The sequence below is a fragment of the Cervus elaphus genome, chromosome 21 (genome assembly GCF_910594005.1).
Source record: "Cervus elaphus chromosome 21, mCerEla1.1, whole genome shotgun sequence".
Taxonomy (NCBI): Eukaryota; Metazoa; Chordata; class Mammalia; order Artiodactyla; family Cervidae; genus Cervus; species Cervus elaphus.
The window spans coordinates 48,963,164-48,990,889 of record NC_057835.1 but is presented as its reverse complement, the minus strand read 5'-3'; the positions used below and the strand labels follow the sequence as shown (position 1 = coordinate 48,990,889).

The 27,726-nt window shown below is 43.2% G+C and overlaps 1 protein-coding gene across 1 annotated transcript in view; it reads right to left on the bottom strand.

Moving 5' to 3' along the window:
* Positions 1-1,359: 1,359 nt before the first annotated feature.
* EXT1 (exostosin glycosyltransferase 1) overlaps positions 1,360-27,726 on the bottom strand; it is a 308,571-nt gene continuing 282,204 nt past the window's right edge. The window contains exons 6-11 of the mRNA XM_043879337.1: positions 24,101-24,219; positions 22,544-22,639; positions 13,182-13,271; positions 7,366-7,526; positions 4,312-4,483; positions 1,360-1,904 (exon numbers count right to left, since the gene is read on the bottom strand). Coding sequence (XP_043735272.1) covers positions 1,719-1,904; positions 4,312-4,483; positions 7,366-7,526; positions 13,182-13,271; positions 22,544-22,639; positions 24,101-24,219 — 824 coding nt within the window. The 3' untranslated portion in view covers positions 1,360-1,718. The remainder of the gene's footprint in view (positions 1,905-4,311; positions 4,484-7,365; positions 7,527-13,181; positions 13,272-22,543; positions 22,640-24,100; positions 24,220-27,726) is intronic.

Below are 27,726 nucleotides of genomic sequence, written 5' to 3'. Positions count from 1 at the left end.
CAAGGATGAGTTAAAGTCTCCTGGATTTACGGTTTCCACAGACACCTGAAGTCATTTGAACACAACTCTGTGATGAAACTTTCTTCTCACCCAATACTGGAAAAAATTTATGAGATATATGATAGTTAAGGGGCAAAAAAATTTTAAAGTATTTCTTGTTTATTTAGCATAAGAGGTCTTTCTCTTCTCTATTCTCTCTTGTTTCTTCCAAGTAGAAGCAAGCATTTCATCTCAGAAGTCTCCATCTTTTACACTGGAGTTAAGGGATATATATATATATATATATATGTTTATATATATATATATTTATATATATATATGTTTATATATATGTTTATATATATATATATATATATATATATGTTTATATATATATATGTTTATATATATATGTTTATATATATATATACTTATATGTGTGTGTGTGTGTGTGTATTCAGCTTTTAATTGCAATTTTATAATAATCAGAAGCCAAAGCAGCATTTGTAGGAAAAGAAATATTCTTTTTAAGAAAAAGCACAACCACACTACAGATTTAAAAATTAAAATGAAATAAAATGGCTTTCACATTTGTTCCTGATTATTTTGTTTGCCAGATTCTTGCTCACAACAATGTTTGGCTAAAAGTGGTATCAGGGTCCCAATGGTGAGATACACTCCTCAGCAGTCCTCAAGTTCAGTGCTGAGAATTTAGACATTATCATTTCTTTCTCAATAGTAACGACTCTGAAATTTCGGGCCACACAACCACGAAAGAACTTGTCTTATGACTTCTGCTTGTGCCACCAGCACATACATTCTTTCTTTGCCTCTAAGCCAAAGCCTTTCCCAACGTTCAGTAGACTTGTGTCAGTGGCTGAATGTGTAATGTCACCCATCTCCATGAAAAGCACTGGATAACTATTATGGGTCATGATTTCCACCTCATTAATATGCTGGTGACTTGTCTGCATGGTTCCTTGTGCAAACTGCACATTTCTTAATTACATTGATGTTTTCTTGGTACTAACTCCCCCACCCCTCTCAGTGACAAAGATGACCGTACTTCCCAAACATAAAGTTTTCAGTTAGAACTGTCTATGTGGAGGTCATAATACCTTCTCTCATGCAGCAATATTTTAGAGATAAAAGTTCAAGTGGATCTGCAAATTCAAAATGGAAAGCAATCTGCACTGGCAAAGCTGAAGAGTGAACCTGTCTCAGGTATGCTCGGCTATTTCTTGACACAGGGGAGACTGACTCCGGGTATTTTCCATGGAGTCTGAGCTTTTTGTAACTTTTGGGCACTCTGGGTGACCCACAGCAATGCTGTTTGTAGGGTGAGGGGCAGCAGCTTTGAAATATTCACAACCAACACAATTTTGATTAAAGAAAGAACTCTGGTTTTTAATAGTTTTGATCATTAAAAAAGTTTAAACCTGCATAGCAATCATTTCAAAAATAATTATTTAATGTTCCATAATTAAACTGTACACAACCTAGTCTTGGGACATAGAAGCCAGTGAGGTGAATCTGGAGCAGTCCTGTGCAGTCCCCCGAGTCAGGAGTAGAGTTTCCATTGGCCATTTTTTTTTTTTCTGTCATTCTGTTCATCTTAGTTTATTTGGATGCTTGGCACAATCTGGCTCCGCTGCTGAGCGGACCTGCACGCGGCAGAGAGACAGCTGACCCTGTCCTCCAGCCCTTCTCGCGGCCCCTCCCCGACTCGGCCAGGTTCCTCAAAGCCGCTCGATGTCTCGGTATTTCTTCCGCAGAATAGAGACCTGGTCTTTAAAGAGGACGGGGTCCAGCCTCATCTGAGAGTGGATCAGCGGCATGTAGCCAAACCAGCTGGCAAACGTATTCATGCAGCTCTGTCGCTGGGCAAAGTGGTCAGGGTCAGCCCAGCGGGAAGCCCGAGAGGTCTGGGGAAAGGGAGAGAAACAAGGAAGATGATGAGTGGGTGCCAGGTGAGAGGGACACACGGTGGGAAACAAAGTCGGGTGCAGTGGGCATGTGTTAGGGCTCTGGGTCTGGCCTGGCCACCATGGGCGCCCCATCCATGTGGCTGGTGAAGATGCAAGCACAGGTCCAGATTTTCAGCCTTGCTAGATGTCTTCCCCAGACCTGCCACGTTCCCTAACGTCCCAAACAAAGATCCACAGGCACTGACATAGTCTCTGGGCCATGAAGAACCTGCCAACTGAGCTTCAGCTGTTGTGGTCGCTCAATAGAAAACTTCTTTTTGCACTTGGGGGTAAATACAATGACTCATAATGTGTGTATGCTTTCAAAGATAATTTTTTAAAGCCCTCCTGTGAACTTGGTTGATTCTGGCTAAGTAGAAAGATGGTTGCCATCACTTCATTCTCCATGTTGACCTTGAGACTGGTTTAGATCATTTAAATGACTGACATTGATTTTAAAAAAAGCCATAAATGACCCCAGTGCTGAAATTTAAATGGACCAACAAAGCATAATGTCTTCATCTTTGTATGAAACAAGGAAAAGGTGGGCTGCCCAATTATGTTGGAAAAAAATCCATGAACTCACTAACGTCAATAGGTGATTATTTAATGATACATATATATAGGTGTGTGTGTATAACATGTTTGTATCCTCATACATTGTTAGAAAATACTTTCATAGGAAGGTGCATTTTGCTGTGAGAATCACTCAGAGTCACTATAAAACTACAAGTGTCAACATGCTTTAAAGTAACCACCGAAGGTAAACATAGATGTTAAGTTACCTTGGAGCAGCAAAGCAAAAACAAAATACTATTTGTAAAGTGTTTTCATGAGCTCATTTGAGCCTCACAACAACCTAATCAAGTGATCTACCTGTGTAATAACATTTCCACTGTACAGATGAGGAAGCAGGTTCAAGGAAGTTAAAATTGTTTGTTCAAGGCTAGAAAGGGGCAGAACTCAGGCTTCATTCTTTTTTTTTTTTTTTTTTTTTTTGATGTGGACCATTTTAAACGTCTTTATTGAATTTGTTACAATATTGTTTCTGTTTTATGTTTTGGTTTTTGGCCATAGGGCATGTGGGATCTTAGTTCCCTGACCAGAGATCGAACCCATACCCATTACATTGGTGGGTGAAGTCATAACCACTGGATTGGCAGCGAAGTCCCCAAGCTTCATTCTTTACCATTGGTACTAGAGGAACTCTGCTTGGTAAGTCAGAGACAGTATCAGATTAAGCTGACCAGTTGAGTCCACATCAGAGTTGACAGTTCCAAGTGATAGTCGCTCGTCATGTCCAACTCGATGCAACTGCAGCTTACCAACTGCAGCCCACCAGGCTCCGTCCATGGAATTCTCCAGGCAAGAACACTGGTGTGGGTTGCCATTCCCTTCCAGGGAATCTGAGCCTGGGTCTCCTGCATCATAGACAGATTCTTTACTGTCTGAGCCACCTGGGAAGCCCTAGGGAGCTCCATTTTGCTCCTATTATTTGGGATGAGCCTGTAGATCATTCCTGAATGACCTGCTCATCTCCAAAAGGCCAGACACCCTGTATCCCAGCAAGTGCTCACATTTGTGAATGGAAACACTGTTGAGATCCTAAGCTCATTCTTATTCTCTTACAAATGGAAAAAAAAAAAAGTCCACTACATAGTAGTGTATATGTTAATCTCAAACTCCTAATTTATCTTTCCTCCCCCACCACTATCCCTTCTGGTAGCCAGAAGTTTGTTTCCGTTTTGTAAATAAGTTCATTTGTATCTTTTTTTTTTCCCCCAGCTTCCACTTATGAGAGATATCATATAATATCTGTACTTCTCTGTCTGACTTACTTCACTTAGTATGATAATCTCTAGGTCCATCTATGTTGCTGCAAATGGCATTATTTCATTTGTTCCCATGTCTGAGTAATATTCGACCACATAAAGAATCTTCGTTATCCGTTCATCTGTGGATGGACGTGTAGGTTGCTTCCACATCTTGGCGATTGTAAACAGTGCTGCTATGAACAGTGGGGTACATGTGTATTTTCAAATTAGAGTTTGCTCTGGATATATGCCCAGGAATGGGATTGCTAGATCATATGGTAATTCTATTTCTAGTTTTCTTAAGGAAACTCCATACTTTTTTCCATAGTGGCCACACCAATTTAGAGAGCTTTTATATTCTTGACATAAAGATACCCTTGACTTTCATCTTCCCAATTATGTGCCAACCATATGCTTCCTCAGGGCTTTTGGACGTGGTTTATTTCCTGGTATCTCCTCGTTATGTTTCCTACAAGAAAAGTGTTGTCCTCATTACTGCAGACTGAGCCACCAGTGAGCAAAGCAAAGGAGGAGGGGTCTCCTTCTCTTACCTGTCCCATCATTGTCTCCTTATACTGCTTCTTTTGGGTCACTTTGATTGGAGGCAATTTTGTCACAGCAGACACCAGGAAATTCATGAGTATGTCCTCACAGTTGGCCAATTGGTCCACCATGTTCTTCAGGCTGGCTGGCAGGTAATGGGTGTAAAGGTAGTGATAATATCTGTAAAAACCAAACACAGGTATCAGCAGGGGCCATCACTGTGTAATAACAGCTGGTCTTCCTTGACAGAAAACACATACCCATTCTTTGAATCCCTAAACACATCATGGATGATGATGATGACAATTATCATTTATATGGTACTTACTGTACACCCAGTAATGTTCTAAAGTGCCTTCTCAGAAATTCCTCACTTAATCCTTGTAAGGAACCTATGATGTAGGTACTATTATTATCCCTGTTTTACAGACGAGGAAACAAGGTACAGAGATAGCCACAGATGCAGATACTGTCTGTTCAGTCTAACTTTAAAATCAGGCTGGTTGGTTAGAAACTTAGACATAAAAGAAGTTACTTACACATATCATTACAAGCTGCTTTACAATTTTAATTATTGGCTTAATTAGAGCTGTATTCAATACTATCCCATAACTCTGGTTCCAACAATACAATCATTCCATTTGGGGGGCCTCTAAGCCATGTATTTCCTCACTGTTAGAGCTATTAATCTGGTGTCAATCATTATGGAGAACACACAATTAATTTGAATTATTTCTCACCCTACTATTTTTTTGGAGGGGTATATATATAGCACATATTGCTCAAAAGTAATGGTGCTAATGGTAAAGAACCCATCTGCCAGTGCAGGAGATGAGACACAGGTTAGATCCCTGGGTTGGGAAAATCCCCTGGAGAAGAAAATGGCAACCCACTCCAGTACTCTTCCCTGGAGAGAGTCCCGTGGACAAAGGAGCCTGGTGGGCTACAGTCCATAGGGTAGCAAAGAGTCAAACACAACTGCAGTGACTTAGCACGCACACATGCATATACAGCACATATTTCTAGGAAAAATCACTTGACCGAATCCGATTCACTGAGTGCTGGCAGCAAGAAGAAAGAGGCGGCATCCTGAAATCAAGACCCGGTCACCCCAAATGCTTATACCTTGTGCATTTCCAACTCCATCCCCGAGACGACAGGAGTCTCTATTATTATTATTATTATTTTTTTTTTACTAAAAAAGACGAGGGTGAGAGTGGTATGTTCACCTTACAAAGGAGTCGCGATTTCAAGAATGACTCAGTCGGGAACAATAGCCTTCTACAGTCACGAATTTGGCCATCTTACCTGAGTCCCCTGGCTTTAAAGACCAAATCCAGGCAAATAGCTCCAAAATGTTTATTCCCAACCCTGACCTTTTTCAAAACACTCTTCAATGTCCTCACATGCCCAAGATTGAACTCCTCTATTTTCCCTAATACCTGTTCCATCTACACTCTTCCCCAGCTCTACTGATGGCTTACTCTATCCTTTTAGTTCTTCAGGTCAAAAAGCCTGAGTCATCAAACTCTATATCTGGTCTGTCAGGACATGATGCTGGAGTATCTTCAAAATACACCCACAATCTGATCACTACTTCCCACCTCTGCTGCTCACTTCCTAATCCAGGATCCATCATCTCTTATCTAGATAAGGTCAGTCAGCTCCTAACAGGTTTCCCTGCATGTCCCCTGGCCCCATTTGTAGTCTGTCCTCATCACAGCCTTCACAGTGGATGCCTAAAACATAAGAAAGACTGCCCTCCTCACACCCCTCCACTGGCTCCCATGTTACCTAGAAGAGAGGCAAGTCCTCATAATGGACAGCAGTGTCTGGCATCTGGGCTCCCATGATCTCTCTCACTTGCCTGCCCCTTACTCCACCTGGGTCACATTGATCTTCTGGACATTCCTCCGGCATCCTGCCTCAGGAATCTATTCCAGCTGCCCCCTGCACCAGAGCACTCTTCCGACAGGTACTCTCCCGCCTAACTTCCTTTCCTCCTCTCAAGTCTCCTCTCAACTCTCACCCACTTAGGGTGGATTACCCTACACCCCCCAACCTGCCCCTTCTCCACCTTTGGTACTCCTCATCCTTCAAGCCAGAGAAGGCAATGGCACCCCACTCCAGTACTCTTGCCTGGAAAATCCCATGGACAGAGGAGCCTGGTAGACTGCAGTCCATGGGGTCGCTACGAGTAGGACACGACTGAGTGACTTGTTTCACTTTTCACTTTCACGCATTGGAGAAGGAAATGGCAACCCACTCCAGGGTTCTTGCCTGGAGAACCCCAGGGACGGGGGAGCCTGGTGGGCTGCTGTCTATAGGGTCGCACAGAGTCAGACACGACTGAAGCAGCAGCAGCATACTTTACGCTGCCCTGGTTGACTTTTTGCTATATAACTTATGTCCTAACATATTATAGAATTATTAAGTATACTGTGTCTCCCCTTGCTAGAATCAAGACCTGTGTCTTTTTTCTATCTTATTCAGTAGTAAATCCCAAGCACCTACAGCAATGCTTGCTTAGTTGGAGTTGCTTAGTTGCTCAGTCATGTCCGACTCTTTGCGACTCTATGGACTATAGCCTGCCAGGCTCCACTGTCCAAGGTATTCCCTAGGCAAGAATACTGCAATGGGTTGCCATGCCCTTTTCCAGGGGATCTTCCTGACCCAGGGATCAAACCTAGGATCTCCTACATTGCAGGTGGATTCTCTACAGTCTGAGTCATCAGGGAAGCCCCAGAACCATGCTGGGCGGTGCTCCATGAAGTATTTACTTTGTTGTTCTTCTACACATTCAATCCCTCAACACACCCTGAGGATGTCTCCACATCTCAGACTTGCGGAAGATGCAGATCTACCATCACTTCTAACGATGCAGTAAGCCAAGAGGTTTTACTGGTTTCAAAGACACATGTTAACCACATCAACAAAACTCAAACAGGGATGCAGACTAATTTTCGCTAAGGTTGTTAACAAGACTTGGCCCAAGTTCCAATTTTTGCAGCAGCCAGAAAGTCATGTAAGGAACAGTGTAAAATGATGCCCAGGCTCCTCACTTGTGGTAAATAGCAGCTCCCGTCAACACCATGGAGTAGTCGTTCGTCCACTTGGACGTGTAGCCCCACCGCTCCTTAGAGTTGTCCCAGAAATGGCTGCGTGCGGGGTACCCCACAATCCTCTCGGGGAAACTCTGCCACACGGTGAAGGCAAAATCCACCTGCAGACAGAACACAAGCCAAACAAGCAATCAAGTGTTAACAAATGTCAACAAAACATTACCTTCCCCCTGCTAATTCGTAATGCGAAATCCTGGGACTGTTGGGAAACATTAATTCCACGTATTCATCAGCAAATTAAACTGACTGCTTGACATTTTGCCCCATAATTATGCACATTTTTAATGTTTTCTGTTAAAGAAACTTCAGATTAGTGTGGAGATGAAAGAAGGAAAAAACCCAAACAAAACACTGGCGGATATGTCCTATAGAAATCCAGTCTGTTCAAGCTTAAAAAAAAAAAAAAAATCAGTTGCTTTTCCCACCCCCGCTGCCCCACAAAGGACACGTGACCATTCATGGGTGGGAGGAACAAACGCATCTGTTTTATAAACAGGAGCAGATTTTCTATATACATGCAGCATATGAATATATAGCATGTAACATTACCAGCACAATGCAAAGCCATAGTGACTAAAATCAAGGCATCCACTTAAAAGCCAGAGAAAAGATGTTTAAAAAGCACACAAGTTCTAACAGGAATAAGAGCAGGTATCATCAGGCCTCTCAGGTGTGAAGATGCTCAATGCAAGGGAAATTTAGAAATGTACCCACAGTGAAAAATCACTAGGAGTAAGTGAGGACAAGGCCAAATAAAGCCATGGGATTATTTTAAAGGAAATGCAATGAAATGACTTCCTAATGTTCAACATTACCCAAAGCATGTACTCTGAAAGGGCTACAAACATTTGTAGTTAGCAAATGAATAGTCGGTTTTCAAATGTGTGCGCTCACTTCTGACTTTCCATGATTATTTGATAAATAATAAAACAATACACAGAAAGTTTAACAAAAAGGTAACAGAAATGCTCATAATTGTGTAATGCTTATAATACGACAGGCATGGTTACAGGTACTTACATACTTTAACTCATTTAGTCCTCACGATAACCCTGAGAAGCAGGTAATTTTATAGTCTCCAGTTTACAGAGGCGGGGAAGCTAACGATATGGAGGTTCAAGTATTTTTCTGAGTTAGTAAGTGGCAGAGTCAAGACATGAACTCAAGCCATCTGGTTTCAGAATCAGGGTACACTGTTATCATAGCCTCACTTTTAGCTCTGTTGCTACAGTGTGGAAAATAATTTCTCTTATACAGGTTACACGTCCATCAACCACCTTTCCCCTATAAGTAAAGCAAATGGAAATTTCATATATTCCACATGTATTTCAAGCCTTGGCATTGTGATGGTGGCTGAGTGATGCTGGCAAGTCCAATTCCTGACCTCCCAGAGGTTTAAAAGCAGAGAAGTTGGGAATTCCCTGGCAGTCCAGTGGTTAAGACTCTTGTGTTTTCATTGCTGAGGGTGAGGGTTCAATCTCTGGTCAGGGAACTAAGATACCACAAGTCACATGGTGCAGCCAAACAAAAAGAAGGCAGAGCAAATAACTGTTCATAACAGCCCTAAAGTGGAAACGACCCAAATGCCATCAACTCATGAATAAATATGCCAAATACGGTATATCCATTCAGTGGAATATTTCTCAGCACTAAAAAGGAATGAAATACTGATGCATGCTACCACATGGATGGACCTTGCAAACATTATGTTGAGTGCAAGAAGCCACATACAAAAGGGCCCATATTGTGTGATTCCATTTACATCAAGGGTCCAGGGAAAGCAAATCCACAGAGACAGAAAACAGATCGGTGGCTCCAGTGGACAGGGAGTGACGGATTAATGGCTACGGGGTGTCCCTTTTGGATAATGAAAATGTTTCAGGATGAGGTAGAGGTAATAAGTGTATAACACTGGGAAGGTACTAAATACCACTTAAAGATGGTTAATTTTATGCTTTGTGAATTTTACCTCAATTACAAGACAAAGCAAATAAGCCTAAAGACGAGCATTTCCCAAGCTTTCACCATATTCATTACCATTGTTGCTTCTTTTGCCACATTCCCACAATAATATACATGACTTAGTTAATATTTTTCTTTAAACTGCCTATACTTCTTTTGTTTGTTTGTTTTTAAGCACCATTCTAGGTAAACAGGTCAGTGAAATTGTAGGTTTAGGAAACACCGGTCTGAGTGATGTGCAAGGGTCCTTTTTTCTCCAAATTCTTGGGGCTTAGTTAAAAGACACAATTTTTGTAAACACCCATGAATTTAACATTTTATGAAGAATTTAGTCTGGTGCCCTGACTCAAGATATGAAAAGCTTAACAATATAGCTTGTGCGTGCATGCTCAGTAGCTTCAGTCATGTCTGACTCTCTGCAACCCTATCTATGGTTGGTGGCCTACCAGACTCCTCTGTCCATGAGTTCTCCAGGCAAGAAAACTGGAGTGGGTTGCCATGCTCTCCTCCAGGGAATCTTCCTGACCCAGAGATTGAACTCATGTCTCTGCACCTTCTGCATTGCAGGCAGATTTTTTACCACTGTGCCACCAAGGAAGTCATGGAGGGGGAAGCAGGGGGTTGGGATATACATTAAGAAAGTATGGTGGGACAAGGGGCACCTCAAAGTTAAAATACAGTAGGTGAGTGGACAGTATTTGTCAGAAAATAGAAATCAGGTCGTGAAAATCTGCACCTTGTCACTGGCATTCACAACTAATGGTGCCAACTGGTGGGACAGTGCATTATGCAGTCCATTGGCAAAGAAACAGCCCGACTGTCAGCACTCTTTGGGGTTTTCCATTATCCTTTGAAAGGGAGACGCAGACACTGGCAACTACTATAGAACCCGATGGGGTGTTTTCATCACATGAATTCCTCCCAATCTCAAAGCCGTTTCAAGTCATTTCAAAGCAACTCAAAAGTAAATTCCGATAAAACTATGATGCTTGTGATAGTTCTCTTTTCAGGCTGCTCATTAACACAGCAAAGCAGGCAAAGGTCAGCTTATGGCCTCTTCTCTTAAAAACCAACATCTGTTTTCTTTTGAGAGTGTGCAGCAATCCAGATAAATGTAAATAACTAGAAAACCAACTCTGTCTAATATCCTTTATAGGACGCTATTTAAAAATCTATCCTTAATACCACAGAGAGGCTTTTAAACAAGCTAAGGATCCTTAGAGAGGAAATAAAATGAACCAACATCTATTCACCTAAAAGAGAAAACAGAAATCTTTGTCCTCCACCATGTTGGGCAACACAACTGCACTACTGATCAGTTACAAGGTAAATCAGAGGGCCAGCCTCTTAAATTTACATCTCATGTTCAAGCCAAGCTGACTTCTCATTGCTCCACATACAACACATGTTCTTCCTGGCGTGCGCTGAGAGGCTGGAACTGCTGTTCTTTGAAAAGATATCCACTAGCATGTGGATCCATCACAGCAGCTGGAAGTTATTTCACCGTGGGACAGGGGGAAACAAATCCTAGCGTGAGATCTATGGCCTCGTGCCCAGGGGAGGACAAGAGGTGAACCACACTTCTGGTCCTAGGGTAACGATTTAGGTGTGTGCTGTGGTCTTGACTAACCGTTCTGCCATGACAGTGTGCTGCCTTTCCTTTGTCCACTCGCCAAGATCCACTCTCCATCCTTCTCGCCATGCCCTACGCCTGAGACAATGGGACGCTGTGGATTGCTCAGCATGGGCTTCCTTGCTGGCTGCTTGGGTCAGGTCAACTGTAGTTGCTGGCAGGAAAATTAGGTGGGACAGAGGCAGGGCAGTATTTCTCTCCTGCTCTCCCCACAAGCCCTGGCTTTGGCACCAGAGTCCTGGCAGCTGCTGCATCCCTCCACGATCATAGTTCTTGCAGGACGATGGCCTCTTCATCTCCATTCCTCCTCTCAGGGACTGCTATTGTTGTTGTTTAGTTGCTAAGGCATGTTCGGCTCTTTTGCAATCCTGTGAACTGTAGCCCTCCAGGCTCCCCTGTCCATGGGATCTTCCAGGCAAGAACACTGGAGTGGGTAGCCACTTCTTGCTCTAGGAGATCTTCCCGACCCAGGGACTGAAACCACGTCTCCTGCTTTGGGTGGTGGATTCTTTACCACTGTGCCACCAGGGGGGTTGTTCTCAGAGACCCTGGAAACACCACTCCCTTCCTTCACTCCTTCAGGCACAGAAGCGGAAGCTGCTTCCTGCTCTCACCACTCCCCAGGTGCCTCTCCATCAGCTCCTATGGGGTCCTTTAACCCCAACCCATAGTCATCCTCCATCCCTTCGTTTGAATCACTTGCTTTGAATTCTGTTTGCTGCCAGGACTCTGTCGGCTCCAGGCAGGAACTGTGTAATCAAAGTACCTGGCACGGGGAGCAGAACAAACCCATCCCACCATAAATACTTGTTGAATGAATGTGCGCCGGGGGTGCCAGCTTCCTTTGCAGGAAGCAGCAGAAAAATGCAAGCTGGAGTGTCGCGTTCCCTGCATTCCATCACTGTCATTCCCTTTGAACATGAAGCGTCTTTCCCCTCTTCTCCCCCCCACCCCAGCCCCATCTTTCTCCTACAGCCTCACACGTGACACAGTTGGCTGTGTGCTCACACTTTAATCCTTGAAGCACGTATCTCCCCAGGATCACTCATTCACCAAGTATTTACAGGGCTTGCGCTGCATAGAAAGAATCTGACCAAGGCAGACCTGCATGGAAAGGATCTGACCCAGGGCATGTGTCCCGGGGGGTGATTTTGGTTGCCCTTCCACAGAACATCTGCTCAACTCCATTGGATGGAAACCGGGAAACATCCGTGGAATTGAAGAGTAGCAGAAACCAACAGCCCAGGTTAACATGAGTCCTGGGTATGGGGGCAGCAAGCCGTTAGAATCAGACTGGTACCCAGGAAAACGTCTGGGGCTAAGTGTTGATGTTTACATTAAGAAGATAATGATATGAATGAAATTATTCCTACGAATAAAAAGGAATAAAAGAAGGGGAATGGGGTGAGTAGCTAAGTCTCCAAGCTTTTTAGCAACTACCCTGAATGATGTATTTCCGACCTGCTACATTTTTGTGTAACTGTCTCTGGTCCCCTCTTTGGTTTTAAGTGAGGTTTCAGAGATCAATACTCATTCGAGTTGTAAAAATTGGTTTTCTATCATATCTATCTTTCACCTTCTCTCTCTCCCCCTCACACGTGGCTCTGTGCCATCTTATTTTTGGCACAAATACCTGAACATCTGAAAAGGCAGGGATCTCCATCTCAGCCTTCAAATAAAACTGTTTGCTCTCGCGTGGGTGAAAGAAAATGTGCATTTCCAACCAAAACGGAAAAGCTGCCTTTAGAACCCAGAAATAGTGTTCCCCAACAGGCCACACACGCCTGCACAGCAGTAGGAGGATCATGAAAGATGGGGGCTTTGGATCGTGTGGTTTCAAGAAAATACCAAACAGGCAGCCCTGCCCGCCTCCTCTGGGTCCCTCTGCACACCTGCCTACACCTGTGCCATTTAAAAACAAATCCAAAAACAGGAGGGCAGACAGGAGGGTGAGGTGAGGCACAGCCTGGCAAGTGAGGAGCCAATTAGCAGAGGAAACAAGGGGAAAATGCCCTCATCAGGGTTGATTCAAACCCTCTCTGCAGGAAGTTCTGAAAAATGTTCTGGGCTTGGCCAAGGCAAGGGCAGAGGAGGTGCCGGCACCCTGGGGTTTGAGGTGACTGCCCGCAGGGCCCGCCACCCCTCCTGAGAGGCTGCTTACCTCCGTGGTTGAAAGCACGGTGTCCTCGTCAAGGCTGAGTACAGCATCTGTGATGATGTTGTCATAGGGCAGGAAACGGCTGCTCATCACCTGGGAGGTACGGGGGGTGGAGGGGACAGGCAGGAGGCAAGGAATCGGGTAAATGGAGAGTCTTGTTTCAGGGAGAATTCCCCCCGCTTCATCACCTTCACAAAGGATGCTCAACCATCATATCACCCCTCAACATAAAAGGCTTCCATTTCCCATCAGTCCAGATTCACTGAATTCCACCATTACTTGGCACCTACTGTGTACAGACACCTTGCCAGTCAAAGGGAGGCCAGAGGTAAGTAAGATATACCCCCTGTCTTGGAGGAGTTCACAGTCTGCAGGGAGACCAAGATGACCAAGACCAAGATGCAGATCATCAGTCCTGGCCTGCTATGAGAAATGCCAGGAAATAGGAGGTTGCAGTAACCAGCTGCTTGGAAAAGAAACGAAGACCTCTGAGAAGTGACCCTGATAGCTAGGAATCCACCTAGTGTAAATAGAAATGAGGGCTCACAGAGGGCTCAGTAGATGCAAAGGCAGAGAGTGGACAGCCAGTGCTCTGGAGGCCAGGAAAGAGTGGATGAAAGGAGCAGTGATTCCAAGCATGGGACACACGCCACTTGATGGCCGCCAGGTCATTTTAGAAGGTGCAGAGACAAATATTTAAAAATTTCTAGTCTTCATTTTAGCTCAGAGAAGCAAAAATATGTATAAATACATATTAATAGCTAGAGCAATAAGGAGTAGTAGTAGAGTTACTTAAAGATAATTTCATTAAATTGAAAAGTAAGCTGATTTAAAGAAAAATATTAAATAAACAATAGAACATGTGGGCCATGGATTAAGGAAAACTGTAAAGCTAGTATATGCATAAGATTTGGGCAGCTCCAGGATAAGGCATGCTGAGGTGAGTGTATGTGTGTTTCTATATGTGTATGTGTGTGCCTGTGTGTGTGGTGAGGATCTAAGGGATCAGTTGGAAAATTGAGACCAAAGAGACTACGACAGTTACAGCTTATACCTCTGGGCTAAGGTTTCCATAGAATAACTAATAAGAATGATGATATAAGAAAAATCAACATTTTTTAAACATTTACTGTGTGCTGAGGAATGTTCCGAGTTCCTCTCATTTCATCTTTATAACAACCCCACTGTATACATAAGAAAACTAAGGTACAGAGAGGTTGTGTCTTGCTCACAACATTCCATCCAGCCCTCACAATCCTAGGTAGCAGTCCCCAACATTTCTGGCACCAGGGACTGTTTTCACGGAAGATAGTTTTTCCACAAGCCAGTGGGTGGTTGGTGGTGGTGGTGGTGGGGATGGTTTTGGGATGATTCAAGCCCAGTTCCATTTACTGTGTACTTTATTTCTATTATGATTACATCAGCTCCACCTCAGATCATCTGGCATTAGATCCCAGAGGTTGGGTACCCCCTGGTACAGCACACTTCAGTCGCTACACTCTTTCCGTCTTGAGGTTGAAAGGACCTCAAAAGTGAACATGGAGCACAATGGCGATCTCACATTCACCACCCTCCTCTAAAAGGCATATTAACTGTTATGTCATCCTCTCCCAGTTCATTTTTGGAGACGGAGAAAGAAAACACTTGTCATCAACTTTCAAGGCATGAAGGCCAGTGAAGGAAGCAGTTAGGTGCTGGAGGCAATGGGAAAAGGGGACACTTAGTCTGGCTGCCAAGGGTGAGCTCTCCACAAATCTGAGAATGCCTTTACCCACTCATCCCGCCCAAAGCCCAAGCTATATTTATATCAGGAAGCCAGCTCATCCACAAGGCTCATCTCAGAGTCAGTTTATAAGTCTGTGAAGCTATTGGATGGCTTAGGACGTTAAAGGATGGAAAATGTCCACCAGAACCCACCTCTAGGAGCTCAAGGGACATATCTACAGCATAAATGGCTCCAGGCTCTGCTCCCACACATCTGTCAACTGGGTCAAGTGTTTGTTTTTTTCCCCCCTCAGCCTTTCAAAATAAAATAAAATACAAAAGCAATCAGCAACCCCATATGCACAGGGCTCAGAAATCTCAGCCTGAAGCAATTCTCCTGACACTGTTTCCCTGTCCATTGACTAACACAGAAACCATTAGTTGCCAGCTTAGCAATGCCCTGACCTTTCCCTTGTTAAGCCTACAGGGGAAGAGCTGCAAAGACAAGGCCTATAAATTCAAAATAGAATTTCCCAGCCAAAGCAGCCAACACATCAATTTTAAACTCAAGGCTAGACGTGGAAATTTAAAATGGGGAATGAGGAGGACATATGACTTCCTTCCCCTGTTATGGGCCCAACCCCTGGGTTTAAAAGAATCCATTTCTTTTTTCTGAACCTGCTTCATCAACAAAAGTTAAGCACCCATAAGCCAGCCACTTCCAAATTCTAGTGTAGAAACTAGTGGCTCTTTCTCAAATACCCTGGAGTTCTAAAAGCTCCATGAATTAGCATGAAAGGAGCATGTACTTACAAAGTCAATCCAGAGTAAGCTGGGTTTCCCTTGTTAACTTGTTTAAGAAATATTTAGCTACCATAGGAGCCCGAGCCCGTCTAGAACAAACAAACATGACTAGAAAATGACAAAGGCTCAAGAAGTTCCCTGTCAGGACTTCCCAGGTGGTTCAGTGGTTAAGAATTTGCCTGCCAATGCAGGGGACACAGGTTGGATCCCTGGCTGGGACACCAAGATCCCACATGGGCAACTAAGCCTGTGTGCCCCAACTACCTAACCCACATGCCACAACTAGAAAGAAGCCTGTACACTGCAGCAAAAGACCCCACATGCCCCAGCTAAGACCTGATGCAGCTAAACAAATAAATAAATATTAAAAAAAAAAAGTTCCCTGTCCACTTGGGAAGCTAAGAAATGTTTGTAAGTAATTATACAAAACACAAGAATTGCTGACATTTATCAAGCACCTACCATGTAGACCCATTTTGTACGTACATTTATATATGTAGTGTCAAACTATGTGATTGATACTATCAAACCAGTTAGGTGTTAGGATTTCTTCCATTTACTGAAGGGGAGGGTTGAGGCACAGAGAGTTAAATAATGTGCCTGAGGTCACAAAAAAGGAAGTCTGACCTCAGAGCACATAAGACAAACCATCAATTTACAACATCCCCTTAGAAAAGGAGCTGACATTTATCCAATGCCGAGTGTATTACAGCGCTGAGCACCTGTAATACAGTATCATATTTCTTCTTCAGAACGAGCCCAAGTCTTAGCCCAGGTGCCCTAGAATACAGAGTCTAAAGGAAGATTTGAGGGCAAATGCTTTACTAGGTGGTACAGTCCCAGTGCGGGGCTTCCCAGTAGCTCAGTGGTAAAGAATCCACCTGCAATGCAGGATCTGCTGGAGACACAGGTTCATTCCCTGGGTGGGGAAGATCCCCTGGAGAAGGGCATGGCCACCCACTCCAGTATTCTTACCTGGAGAATCCCATGAAAAGAGGAGCCTGGCAGGCTACAGTCTATAAGGTCGCACAGAGTTGGACATGACTGAAGTGACTTAGCATGCACATACACACACATGCATGCACAGTCCCAGGGCAGTGACAGTGAGGGGAAAGGAACCACATGACCTACTGGAGTCACTGGCCAAAGTCAAGGCTGCAAAATGAAATGTTAGTCGCTCAGTCGTGTCTAACTCTTTGTGACCCTGTGGACTGTAGCCTGCCAGGCTCCTCTGTCAATACTAGGACTCAACAAATGGCCAGCAGTCCAGACAGAAATATGGCTGGGAGAATGGGAGGTATTTTATAAGGCACATCTGATAAACCCTACAGGAAAGGTACTGTTATTATCATCATCAAATAGAGGAAAACAATTGAATGGAAAAGACTAGAGATCTCTTCAAGAAAATTAGAGATATCAAAGGAACATTTCATGCAAAGATAGGCTCAATAAAGGACACATATATATGGAATTTAGAAAGGTGATAACGATGGCCCTATATGCAAAGCAGAAAAAGAGACACAGAAATACAGAACAGACTTTTGAACTTTGTGGGAGAATGTGAGGGTGGGATGTTTCAAAAGAACAGCATGTATACTATCTATGGTGAAGCAGATCACCAGCCCAGGTGGGATGCATGAGACAAGTGCTCCGGCCTGGTGCACTGGGAGGACCCAGAGGAATCGGGTGGAGAGGGAGGTGGGAGGGGGGATCGGGATTGGGAATACATGTAAATCCATGGCTGATTCATATCAATGTATGACAAAACCCACTGGAAAAAAAAAAAAACTAAATATGCCATAAAACACAAAAATTCCATCTCTAGGCACTTACTCAAGAGAAATTAAACATGTGTTCATAAATAATCTTGTTCAAGAATATTCACACAACTTTATTTGTAATAGCCAAAATGTGGGAATAAACTAAATGTCCATCAATAAGTAAATGGGTAAGCATATAGGGCCATGCAATGGATTCACCAAGAAAAAGAAACTAGTTACTGATACACGCAACAACATAATTTAATCTCCAAAGGCAGGATGCTGAGCAAAAAAGCCAGGTATAAAAGAATGCTATATGATTCCATTTATATGAAAGTCTCAACACAAGAAATTTACTGTATAGTGGCAGAAATTATAGTGGTTGCTAGGGGCCAGGGAAGAAGGTGAGGACAGACAGGATAGGGGCATAAGAAAACCTTTCAAGATGATGGAAATTTTCTATATCTTGATTGTGGTGATGGCTATATTTGTCAAAATTCATGGAATGCTACACTTCTAATGGATCTTTTTTCACAAAAATTATACATCAATTAAATTGCTATTTTGAAAAGCAAAAAAAAAAAAAAAAAAAAAGGACAGAAATGGTATGGACCTAACAGAAGAAGAAGATATTAAGAAGAGGTGGCAACAATACATAGAAGAACTGTACAAAAAAGATCTTCACGACCCAGATAATCACAATGGTGTGATCACTCACGTAGAGCCAGACATCCTGGAATGTGAAGTAAACTGGGCCTTAGGAAGCATCACTACGAACAAAGCGAGTTGGGGTAATGGAATTCCAGTTGAGCTATTTCAAATCCTAAAAGATGATGCTGTGAAAGTGCTGCACTCAATATGTCAGCAAATTTGGAAAACTCAGCAGTGGCCACAGGACTGGAAAAGGTCCGTTTTCATTTCAATCCCCAAGTAAGGCAATCCCAAAGAATGCTCAAACTACCGCATAATTGCATTCATCTCACAGGCTAGTAAAGTAATGCTCAAAATTCTCCAAGCCAGGCTTCAGCAATATGTGAACAGTGAAATTCCAGATGTTCAAGCTGGTTTTAGAAAAGGCAGAGGAATCAGAGAGCAAATTGCCAACATCCGCTGGATCACTGAAAAAGCAAGAGAGTTCCAGAAAAACATCTATTTCTGCTTTATTGACTATGCGAAAGCCTTCAACTGTGTGGATCACAATAAATTGCGGAAAATTCTGAAAGAGATGGGAATATCAGACCACCTGACCTGCCTCTTGAGAAACCTGTATGCAGGTCAGGAAGCAACAGTTAGAACTGGACATGGAACAACAGACTGGTTCCAAGTTGGGAAAGGGGTACGTCAAGGTTGTATATTGTCACCCTAGTTATTTAACTTATGTGCAGAGTACATCATGAGAAACGCTGGGCTGGCGGAAGCACAAGCTGGAATCAAGATTGCCAGGAGAAATATCAATAACCTCAGATATGCAGATGACACCTCCCTTATGGCAGAAAGTGAAGAAGAACTAAAAGAGCCTCTTGATGAAAGTGAAAGAGGAGAGCGAAACAATTGGCTTAAAGCTCAACATTCAGAAAACTAAGATCATGGCATCCGATCCCGTCACTTCATGGCAAATAGATGGGGAAACAGTGGCTGACTTTATTTTTGGGGGGGCTCCAAAATCACTGCAGATGGTGACTGCAGCCATGAAATTAAAAGATGCTTACTCCTTGGAAGGAAAGTTATGACCAACCTAGACAGCATATTAAGAAGCAGAGACATTACTTTGTCAACAAAAGTCCATCTAGTCAAGGCTATGGTTTTTCCAGTAGTCATGTATGGATGTGAGAGTTGGACTATAGAGAAAGCTGAGCACCAGAGAACTGATGCTTTTGAACTGTGGTGTTGGAGAAGACTCTTGAGAGTCCCTTGGACTGCAAGGAGATCCAACCAGTCCACTCTAAAGGAGATCAGCCCTGGGTGTTCATTGGAAGGACTGATGCTGAAGCTGAAACTCCAATACTTTGGCCACCTGATGCGAAGAGCTGACTCATTTGAAAAGACCCTGATGCTGGGAAAGATTTAGGGCAGGAGGAGAAGGGGACGACAGAGGATGAGATAGTTGGATGGCATCACTGACTCGATGGACATGATTTTGGGTAAACTCCGGGAGTTGGTGATGGACAGGGAGGCCTGGCGTGCTTCGATTCATGGGGTTGCAAAGAGTCGGACACGACTGAGGGAGTGAACTGAGCTGAGCTTCCTCATTTAATGCTTATCAAGCAGCTCTCTGATAACCACATTGCCTGACCCCAGCCCTTGGAAGGGTGTGACTGTATCTGCCACCTCTCCCATTGTGTTCCCACATGTCGCACAGCGTCCAGCATACAGTAGGCAGCCTACACTGGGACTGAATAGACAATGCGTGGATCATCTTGTCCACACAACTGTCACAGATCTCCCTGCATCCTGCTGAACTACATGAAAAGGTCCCTGTGGAAGCTCAAAGGATGATTTCAAATGGTGCAACTTAATACACTGATAATTCTTATTCTGGCTCAAGGATAGTTTACTTAGCATGAGACAATCTCTCACACCCTAAGTCTTTGGGAACCAACAGGGAAAGTCTCTTAGATGACAACCTCATTGTCATTTAATAGAGACTAATTTCTATTAAATTTCACTTAATAGAGACTAATCTCTTCAGAAGGAGAAGTGGGCGGCAGAGGATGAGATGGTTGGATGGCAGCACTGATTCAACGGACATGAACTTGGGCAAACTCTGGGAGAGGGCGAAGGTCAGGGAAGCCCGGTGTACTGCAGTCTGTGGTAGCAGAGAGTCGGACATGACTTGGTGACTGAACAACAACAAATTTCTTCACCATGGATACGAGCTACAAGAAAGCAGAAGCTTGAGAAAAGAGAACTCATCTCTGGCTGCCACAAACAGAAGACATTTCAAAGAGGAGGCAGCATGGGCTTAAAGAATATATGGAAATTTCGATAACACAGATGAAGAGTTGAGGGAGGGATGGTCAAGACCTACAGCAAATGGGAAAGACCACCAGTAAAGGTGGGCAGGGACACAGTGCGGTAAACTGTGAGTGATCAAGTCTGCAAAGGAAAGGCGATGAGAGAGGAGTCTGGGAGGGCCAGCAAAGGCCAGACTGCACACAGCCTCTGATGCTAATTGAAAACATTAGCAAAAGGAGTCCCTTAAGGGCTATGAGATGATTAAGAAGATCATTCTGTTCTAGGCAAAATGAGCTGGAGAATGGAACCAGGGGCCGAGCCAGGCAGCCAGCCCCCCTGAGAGTCTCTGATGGAGACCTCAAAGCAAAAGTAAGGTGGCAATGTCTTTTCTAAGATCAATGCGAGGAAGAACCACTGCTTTCATTGACACAACTAATTCAGATTAATCAGCTAAGCAATGCATTGATTAGCTCATGCATCACCACCACCAACTCATCTTCATCCTCATCATTTCCAAAAAGATTACTATTGCCAGGTCCTGAATTCATGTACTCCTAATATCTAGCTATGCACGTGGTAGGTATTATTATTTCCATTTTGTGGATGAGGAAACTGAGACTCAGAGAAGGAAAGTACAGACAGGGTCACATATCTCCTAAAGAGTTAATATTAAGACACAGAATTCCCTGACTCAAAAGCCTAGACTGTCACAGTGGAAAACAGTATGGCAGTTCCTCAAAAAACTAAAAATGGGGTTGCCATATGATCCAGCAATCCCACTTTTAGGCATATACCCAGGCAAAACTATAATTCAAAAGATATGTGCACACCTATGTTCATAGCAGCACCATTCGGAATAGCCAAGACATGGAAACAAACTAAATGTCTATCAACAGATGAGGAGATAAAGAAGGTGTGGTACATATATGCAATGGAATATTACTCAGTCATTAAAATGAATGAAATAATGCCATTTGCATGCAGCAACATGGATGAACCTAGAGAATATCATACTAAGCAAAGCCAGAAAGAGAAGATAAATACCATATGATATCACTTAATTGTGGAATCTAAAATACAATGCAAATGAACTTATCTACAAAACAGAAACAGACAAAGATATAGAGAACAGACTTGTAGATGCCCAGAGGTTGGGGGGCAGTGGGAGAGGGAAAGATGGAAGAGTTTGGGATTAGCAGATGCAAGCTATTATAAATAGGATAAATAGGCTGGATAAACAACTAGGTCCTACTGCATAGCACTAGGAACTATACTCAATATCCTGTGATAAACCATAATGGAAAAGAATATGAAAAAGAATATGTGTGTGTGTGTGTGTGTGTGTGTGTGTGACTGAGTCATTTTGCTATACAACAGAAATTACACAACAGTGTAAATCAACTATGTGTGCTGTGCTTGGTCACTCAGTCGTGTCCAACTCTCTGTGACCCCATGGACTGCAGCCCGCCAGGCTCCTCTGTCCATGGGATTCTCCAGGCAAGAATACTGGAGTGGGTTGCCATGCCCTCCTCCAGGGGATCTTCCCAACTCAGTGATCGAACTGAGGTCTCCCTCATTGCAGGCAAATTCTCTACCAACTGAGCCACCAGGGACGCCCAAATCAACTATACTTTAATCAACTTGGTGCTCTGTGATGACCTAGAGGGATGGGAGGGAGACTCAAGAGGGAGGGGATATATGTATACTTACAGCTGATTCATGTTGTACGGCAGAGACCAATACAACTTGTAAAGCAATTATCCTCCAATTAAAAATAAATTAAAAAATAGATAACTAATAAGGACCTATGTATAGCACAGGGAATACTACTCAACACTCTATAATGACCTACATGGGAAAAGAATCTAAAAAAGTGCCTATATGTATAACTGACTCACTTTGCCATACAGCAGAAAGTAACACAATTGTAAATCATCTATACTTCAACGAAAAATTTAAAAAAAAAAGTCCATGGCTGTCAAAGTAGAGGACAGTCAGAGACAGGTATAGTTTTGGAAAAGTAGTCCAGGGCCAGCACCTCCCAGGAGCAGGAGGAAGATGACAAAGAGCAACACCTAGGTGCCCCACTGCAGAAATGAAGATTCCATGCTGATTCCACAGTGAAGTCCCCTCGGGTCCTACCTTGCTTTCTCCTTCAATGACAATGACAGGCACGGAAGTGGCAGGCCAGCGGTGTTTGGCTGGAAGGGGCTTGTCACAATTCCATAGAACTATGATCTGAAAGGGATAAGGGGTCATCAGATGGCTTGGTAATGCTGGGTTTACATAGGCTTTCAACCCAACATTTCTTCTTAAAGACAGAGAGAGAGAGAAAGAGACAAGATGGTGTTCTAAGCAAGGCAGAGAGGCAGACTTCAAAACTGAATTTAAAGTGACTCCACTCCACTCTGTACACCTAAAACTAACATAACACTGTAAAACAACTGTACTCCAAAAAATAATTTTTTTTAGTGCGTCTACTCCCACACAACCCTCAGAACCCCATCACTCTCACAACCAGAGAGAGGGGATAAGAAGGGTAATCTAATAAAACTTATGTCAAGTGGGTAGGAGAAGGCTGGGGAGGAAAGAAGGTATGGCAGGGTTGTTGGCTCTTAAAAAAGTGGTTTTCTAAATTCTGGCGTCTTATGATGACGAGGAAGATAACAGCCTTGATCAAACTAAAGAAAAATGCACATTGAACATCTGCTATGAACTTGCACTACAGCAGGCAATGTGGGAGAAGGAAGAGAATTCAAGATGCGACTGGCGTGAGCTCGTGTTTTGGATTCTCTAGGATGGCAGCTTATTTCCTGTGACCTTATTATTGCCAATAAGTATGTTTAGCCCCCAAATGCAGACTTCAATGTGACTCCATTCTTTTCTCATATGTAAACCTTCTCGTGTAATTTACAATTCAGAAAAAACACTGTTAAGTGTAGGAGAGCAGTGCTAATTTGGAAAACACTGTTACCATAGATATCATCTTCTGCTCCCAATTTTATAATTAGTCACGGCGGCTGTGAAAGAAAAGTTGACGCCTCCTGACGCCAACGAGTCAGTTTCTGCTGTTGAAGCTTAGTTTTCTGGGTCTTTTCAGGGGCCTTTCCGAAGTTCGTTTTTCACTTTGACACTTAAAGATGAAATAATGTGTGTATGTATTCTTTAAAGAGTGTGTTGGGGGACTTCCCTGGTGGTTCAGTGGTTAAGACTCCTCACTTCCACTGCAGGGGGCGTGGGCTTGATCCCTGGTCAGAGAACTAAGATCCCACATGCCATGGAGCATGGCCACAAAATTAAAAAAAAAAAAAAAAAAAGAAAGAATGCCACTTGCAGCAACATGAATGGACCTAGAGATTATCATACTAAGCAAAGAAAGTCAGAAAGAAAGACAAATACCCAACCATATCCATTACTACTTATATGTGGAATCTGAAAAAAAAAAAAAGTGTTGGTATATATTTCACTTTACCCCAGAGCAAAGATCTCTTTGTAACCTACCCATTACCGGTACCAGGTTTCACTTCCAAGAACCTCTAAGCTGATGAAAAGGGAGTAACAAGGCATGACAAATGGAAGGGGAGTAAGAGGGCAGGACATGAGATGAGTCAGTGTGTAGCAGGGAAGGAGTGGGGGTCTCTGGTCCGCCAAGCGGCAGGGAGCAGGCGCTGGGTCAACCCTCCCTGCCTCCCCACTCACCTGGGCACAGTACTGGGACTTGGCTGCAGCCACGAGGAGTTTCAACACTGGCTGGGACTGAGAGACCAGGGGGGTCACCGCGTGGATGACTGCAGTGAATTTGGAGGGGGGCTTTAAACCTGAAAGAGCAAGGGCAGAGCAACCTAATGAAGCACTGAAAAACAAGACTTCGAAAATTATTCCTCTCTGCTCCATCGCCTCACCCCAGAGCTAATGTTCCCTTCTAGCATATTTTTCCTCTGCCTCTTATGTCTTGACAGAACAAAAACAAGGTGAAAAGCTGCTAGTGAACTGCTGCCTGAGTTTAGAGACCTGGATAATTTACAGTTCAAGGCCCATTTCCAGATTTTTCCTTTGATGGCCTTTTCCTTCCTCCCTCGGGGATACATCTTTGATCTCCCTTCTGCTTTTTAGGCACCCAGAGTCTAATTATACACACACACATAACATTACTCACCACACTCTTTATTCAAGAAAGGGTATAACTCTAGTTACTTACATCCTAGGCTGGATTTTAGTAAATGTGCTCTCTCTCCCAGGGTATTGCATATATCTTATTCTTAATGATGTAGTTAAAGGGCATTTAGGTTGCTTCCATGTCTTGGCTATTGTAAATAGTGCTGCCATGAATGCTGGGGTGCATGTATCTTTTTGAATTATGGTTTTCTCCAGATATATGCCCAGGAGTAAGATTGCTGGGTCACAATGGTAGCTCTATTTTTTATTTTTTAAGGGACCTGCATACTGTTCTCCATAGTGGCTGCACCAGTTTACATTCCCACCAACAGGGTAAGAGGATTCCCTTTTCTCCATACCCTCTCCAGCATTTACTGTTTGCAGATTTTTTTGATGATGGCCATTCTGACTGATGTGAGGTGATACCTCACTGTAGTTTTGATCTGCATTTCTCTAATAACTGGCAGTGTTGAGCATCTTTTCAAGTGCTTTATGGCCATCTGTATGTCTTCTTTGGAGAAAGGACTATTTAGATCTCCTGCCCACTTTTTGATTGGGTTGTTTGTTTCTTTGATATTGAGCTTAATCTCTTGGAGATTAATCTCTTGTTGGTTGCTGGCTTTGCAAATATTTTCTCCTATGCTGCCATTTTGAAGGGTTTTTGCCTGATCACTAGTTTTTTCAGATAATAACCAGCAGGTGGTCAACGTTAAAAGGCCAACATCCAGAGCCTAAGTGACTAGGTCTGAAGCCCAGTTCTATCACTGAGTGGTGTTGGGATCATTACTTAACCCTCTGTGTTTCCACAGCAGGGAAATGGGACTGAAGGCAACAGCAACAAACTTACAGGGTTGTTATGAGAACTAATTTAAATGAGTCAATGCATACAGAGCATTTAGAACAGGACCTGCAAACACCAAGTGCTCAGCATGAGCTCACCACCATCATCACCATCACTGTCACCGTCATCATTATTTTGGGGTGGAAGCTGCTCTACTCCCAAGAAATCTCTTCCTTATGTAGCAGGGAAACACAGCTGGGAGAAAAAGCACGTGGTTCAGACCTCTGCCAACTGTGTGCTCTGAAGCCCAAGGTGGAAAGGTATCATACACATGCAAAATAACAACTGCCACCAAAGAGAAAACAGTGAGATGGCTTCTTCTCCAAATGAGTTTTTTCATGAGAACTCACGGAGAAACAGGAGCTAGGTTAAAAGCCTCCGAAAACTTCATTAGTGGGGACATATGTACACCTATAGCTAATTAAAGTTGATGTACGGCAGAAATCAAACTAATATTATAAAGCAATCATCGTTCAATTAAACAAAAAAGAATTAAAAAAAAGAAAAGCAGACTAAGAAACATTAATACTATGGGAAAGCTCTTATTAGACTATTAGAATAAGTAGTATTTATCAATGATTGAACAGCTTTTATCTTGGAGGGGAGGGGTCGTGCTGCCAATAAACTTGCTTAACATTTAAAACAAAAAGAATAAATGTGAAGTCCAAAATTCATCATGAATTATAACAAAAATAGCAAATTAAATTTTAAAAAACTTCATTAGTATAGACCCACTAATTTCACGTTTTAGCAATTTAAATATGAACAAGACAGTGAAAGGACACTGAAATTAAGCTTTGAGAGTGACTGACAAAGGTAAGCATTAGAATGTATATTGCAAAGAATTATGTGTATCTTTTGCAGAGAAAATTACATCATCTGACTAGTATTTCAGTTTCACGTCGGAAAGAAACTAGCTTCCCCACTAGTGAAATACACATTTAAGGCTTTGCCAAGTAAGAAGAATAAATATGATGTAGGGGGTTCCCTTAACAGCAAGAACAAGTCACTGCTTTTAGACTTTCCTGTAATGGTTTAAGAAGCAACATTTACACACTTCTAACGTGCTAACTCGACTAACTCCACACAAAAATCTGAAGTCTTTTTGCCACACCAACTTGAAGGATGCTTTATTATCCCAAGGTTTCTCAAATTTGGAACTGTGATTGAGGGGAAATGTCCAAGATGTTACCAACATTAGAGCAAGCGGGGCTCCAAATACTGCTACTGCTGCTAAGTCACTTTGGTCGTGTCCGACTCTGTGCGACCCCATAGACGGCAGCCCACCAGGCTCCCCCGTCCCTGGGATTCTCCAGGCAAGAACACTGGAGTGGGTTGCCATTGCCTTCTCCAGTGCATGAAAGTGAAAAGTGAAAGCGAAGTCACTCAGTCTTGTCCGACTCTTAGCAACCCCATGGACTGCAGCCTACTAGGCTCCTCCGTCCATCCAAATACTGGGGCAGCCTAAAAGTTTGTTCAGGATTTTCCATAAGATGGTGCAGAAAAACCCAAATGAACTTTTTGGCCAGCCCAATACATAAATGTCTGTGGCGATAACGGTAGCCTTCTGTAAAGCTTCATCTCTCCCCCTGTTTCCTTTTCCTCATTACGACCAGCCTAAAAGTTGCCTGGAGAAGGAAATGGCAAGCCACTCCAACATTCTTGACTGGAAAATTCCATAGACAGATGACCCTGGTGGGACACAGTCCATGAGTTCGCAAACAGCAGGACACGACTGAGCGACTGAGCACAAAAGCTGCTTGAGAGCAGAGCTTATACCTCCTTTGACTCTTTATTCCTACCACCTAGCACTGCATTAACACGGCACAGAAGAGGAGCATAATAAATGCGGAATGAAATGAATAAGTTTGTCCTCTGTCCTATATTCTTAAATCTTTCCCCTTTCCCTTTATTAGTTTGGTTTTTCTTTGATCTGAGACAGAGAAATTAGGATCGTGGAGAAAAAAAATGTAGGAAGAGGTCTCTTAGATTCATTTTATACATGATAAGAAAATGTATAGCAAACTCATTGTCATGTTGGGGCTTCCCTGGTAGCTCAGACAGTAAAAAATCCACCTGCAATGCAGGAGACCCGGGTTTGATCCTTGGGTTGGGAAGATTCCCCTGCAGAAAGGAATGGCAAAACACTCCAGTATTCTGGTCTGGAGAATTCCATGGACAGAGGAGCCTGGCAGGCTACAGTCCATGGGGTCGCAAAAGAGTAGGACACGACTGAGCAACTTTCACTTAGATTGCTTAGACTGTCATGTTCAGAATGATCTGTAATGTGGGGAGCCTTCTTAAAAAGCAATGACTCTACTAAATGTAA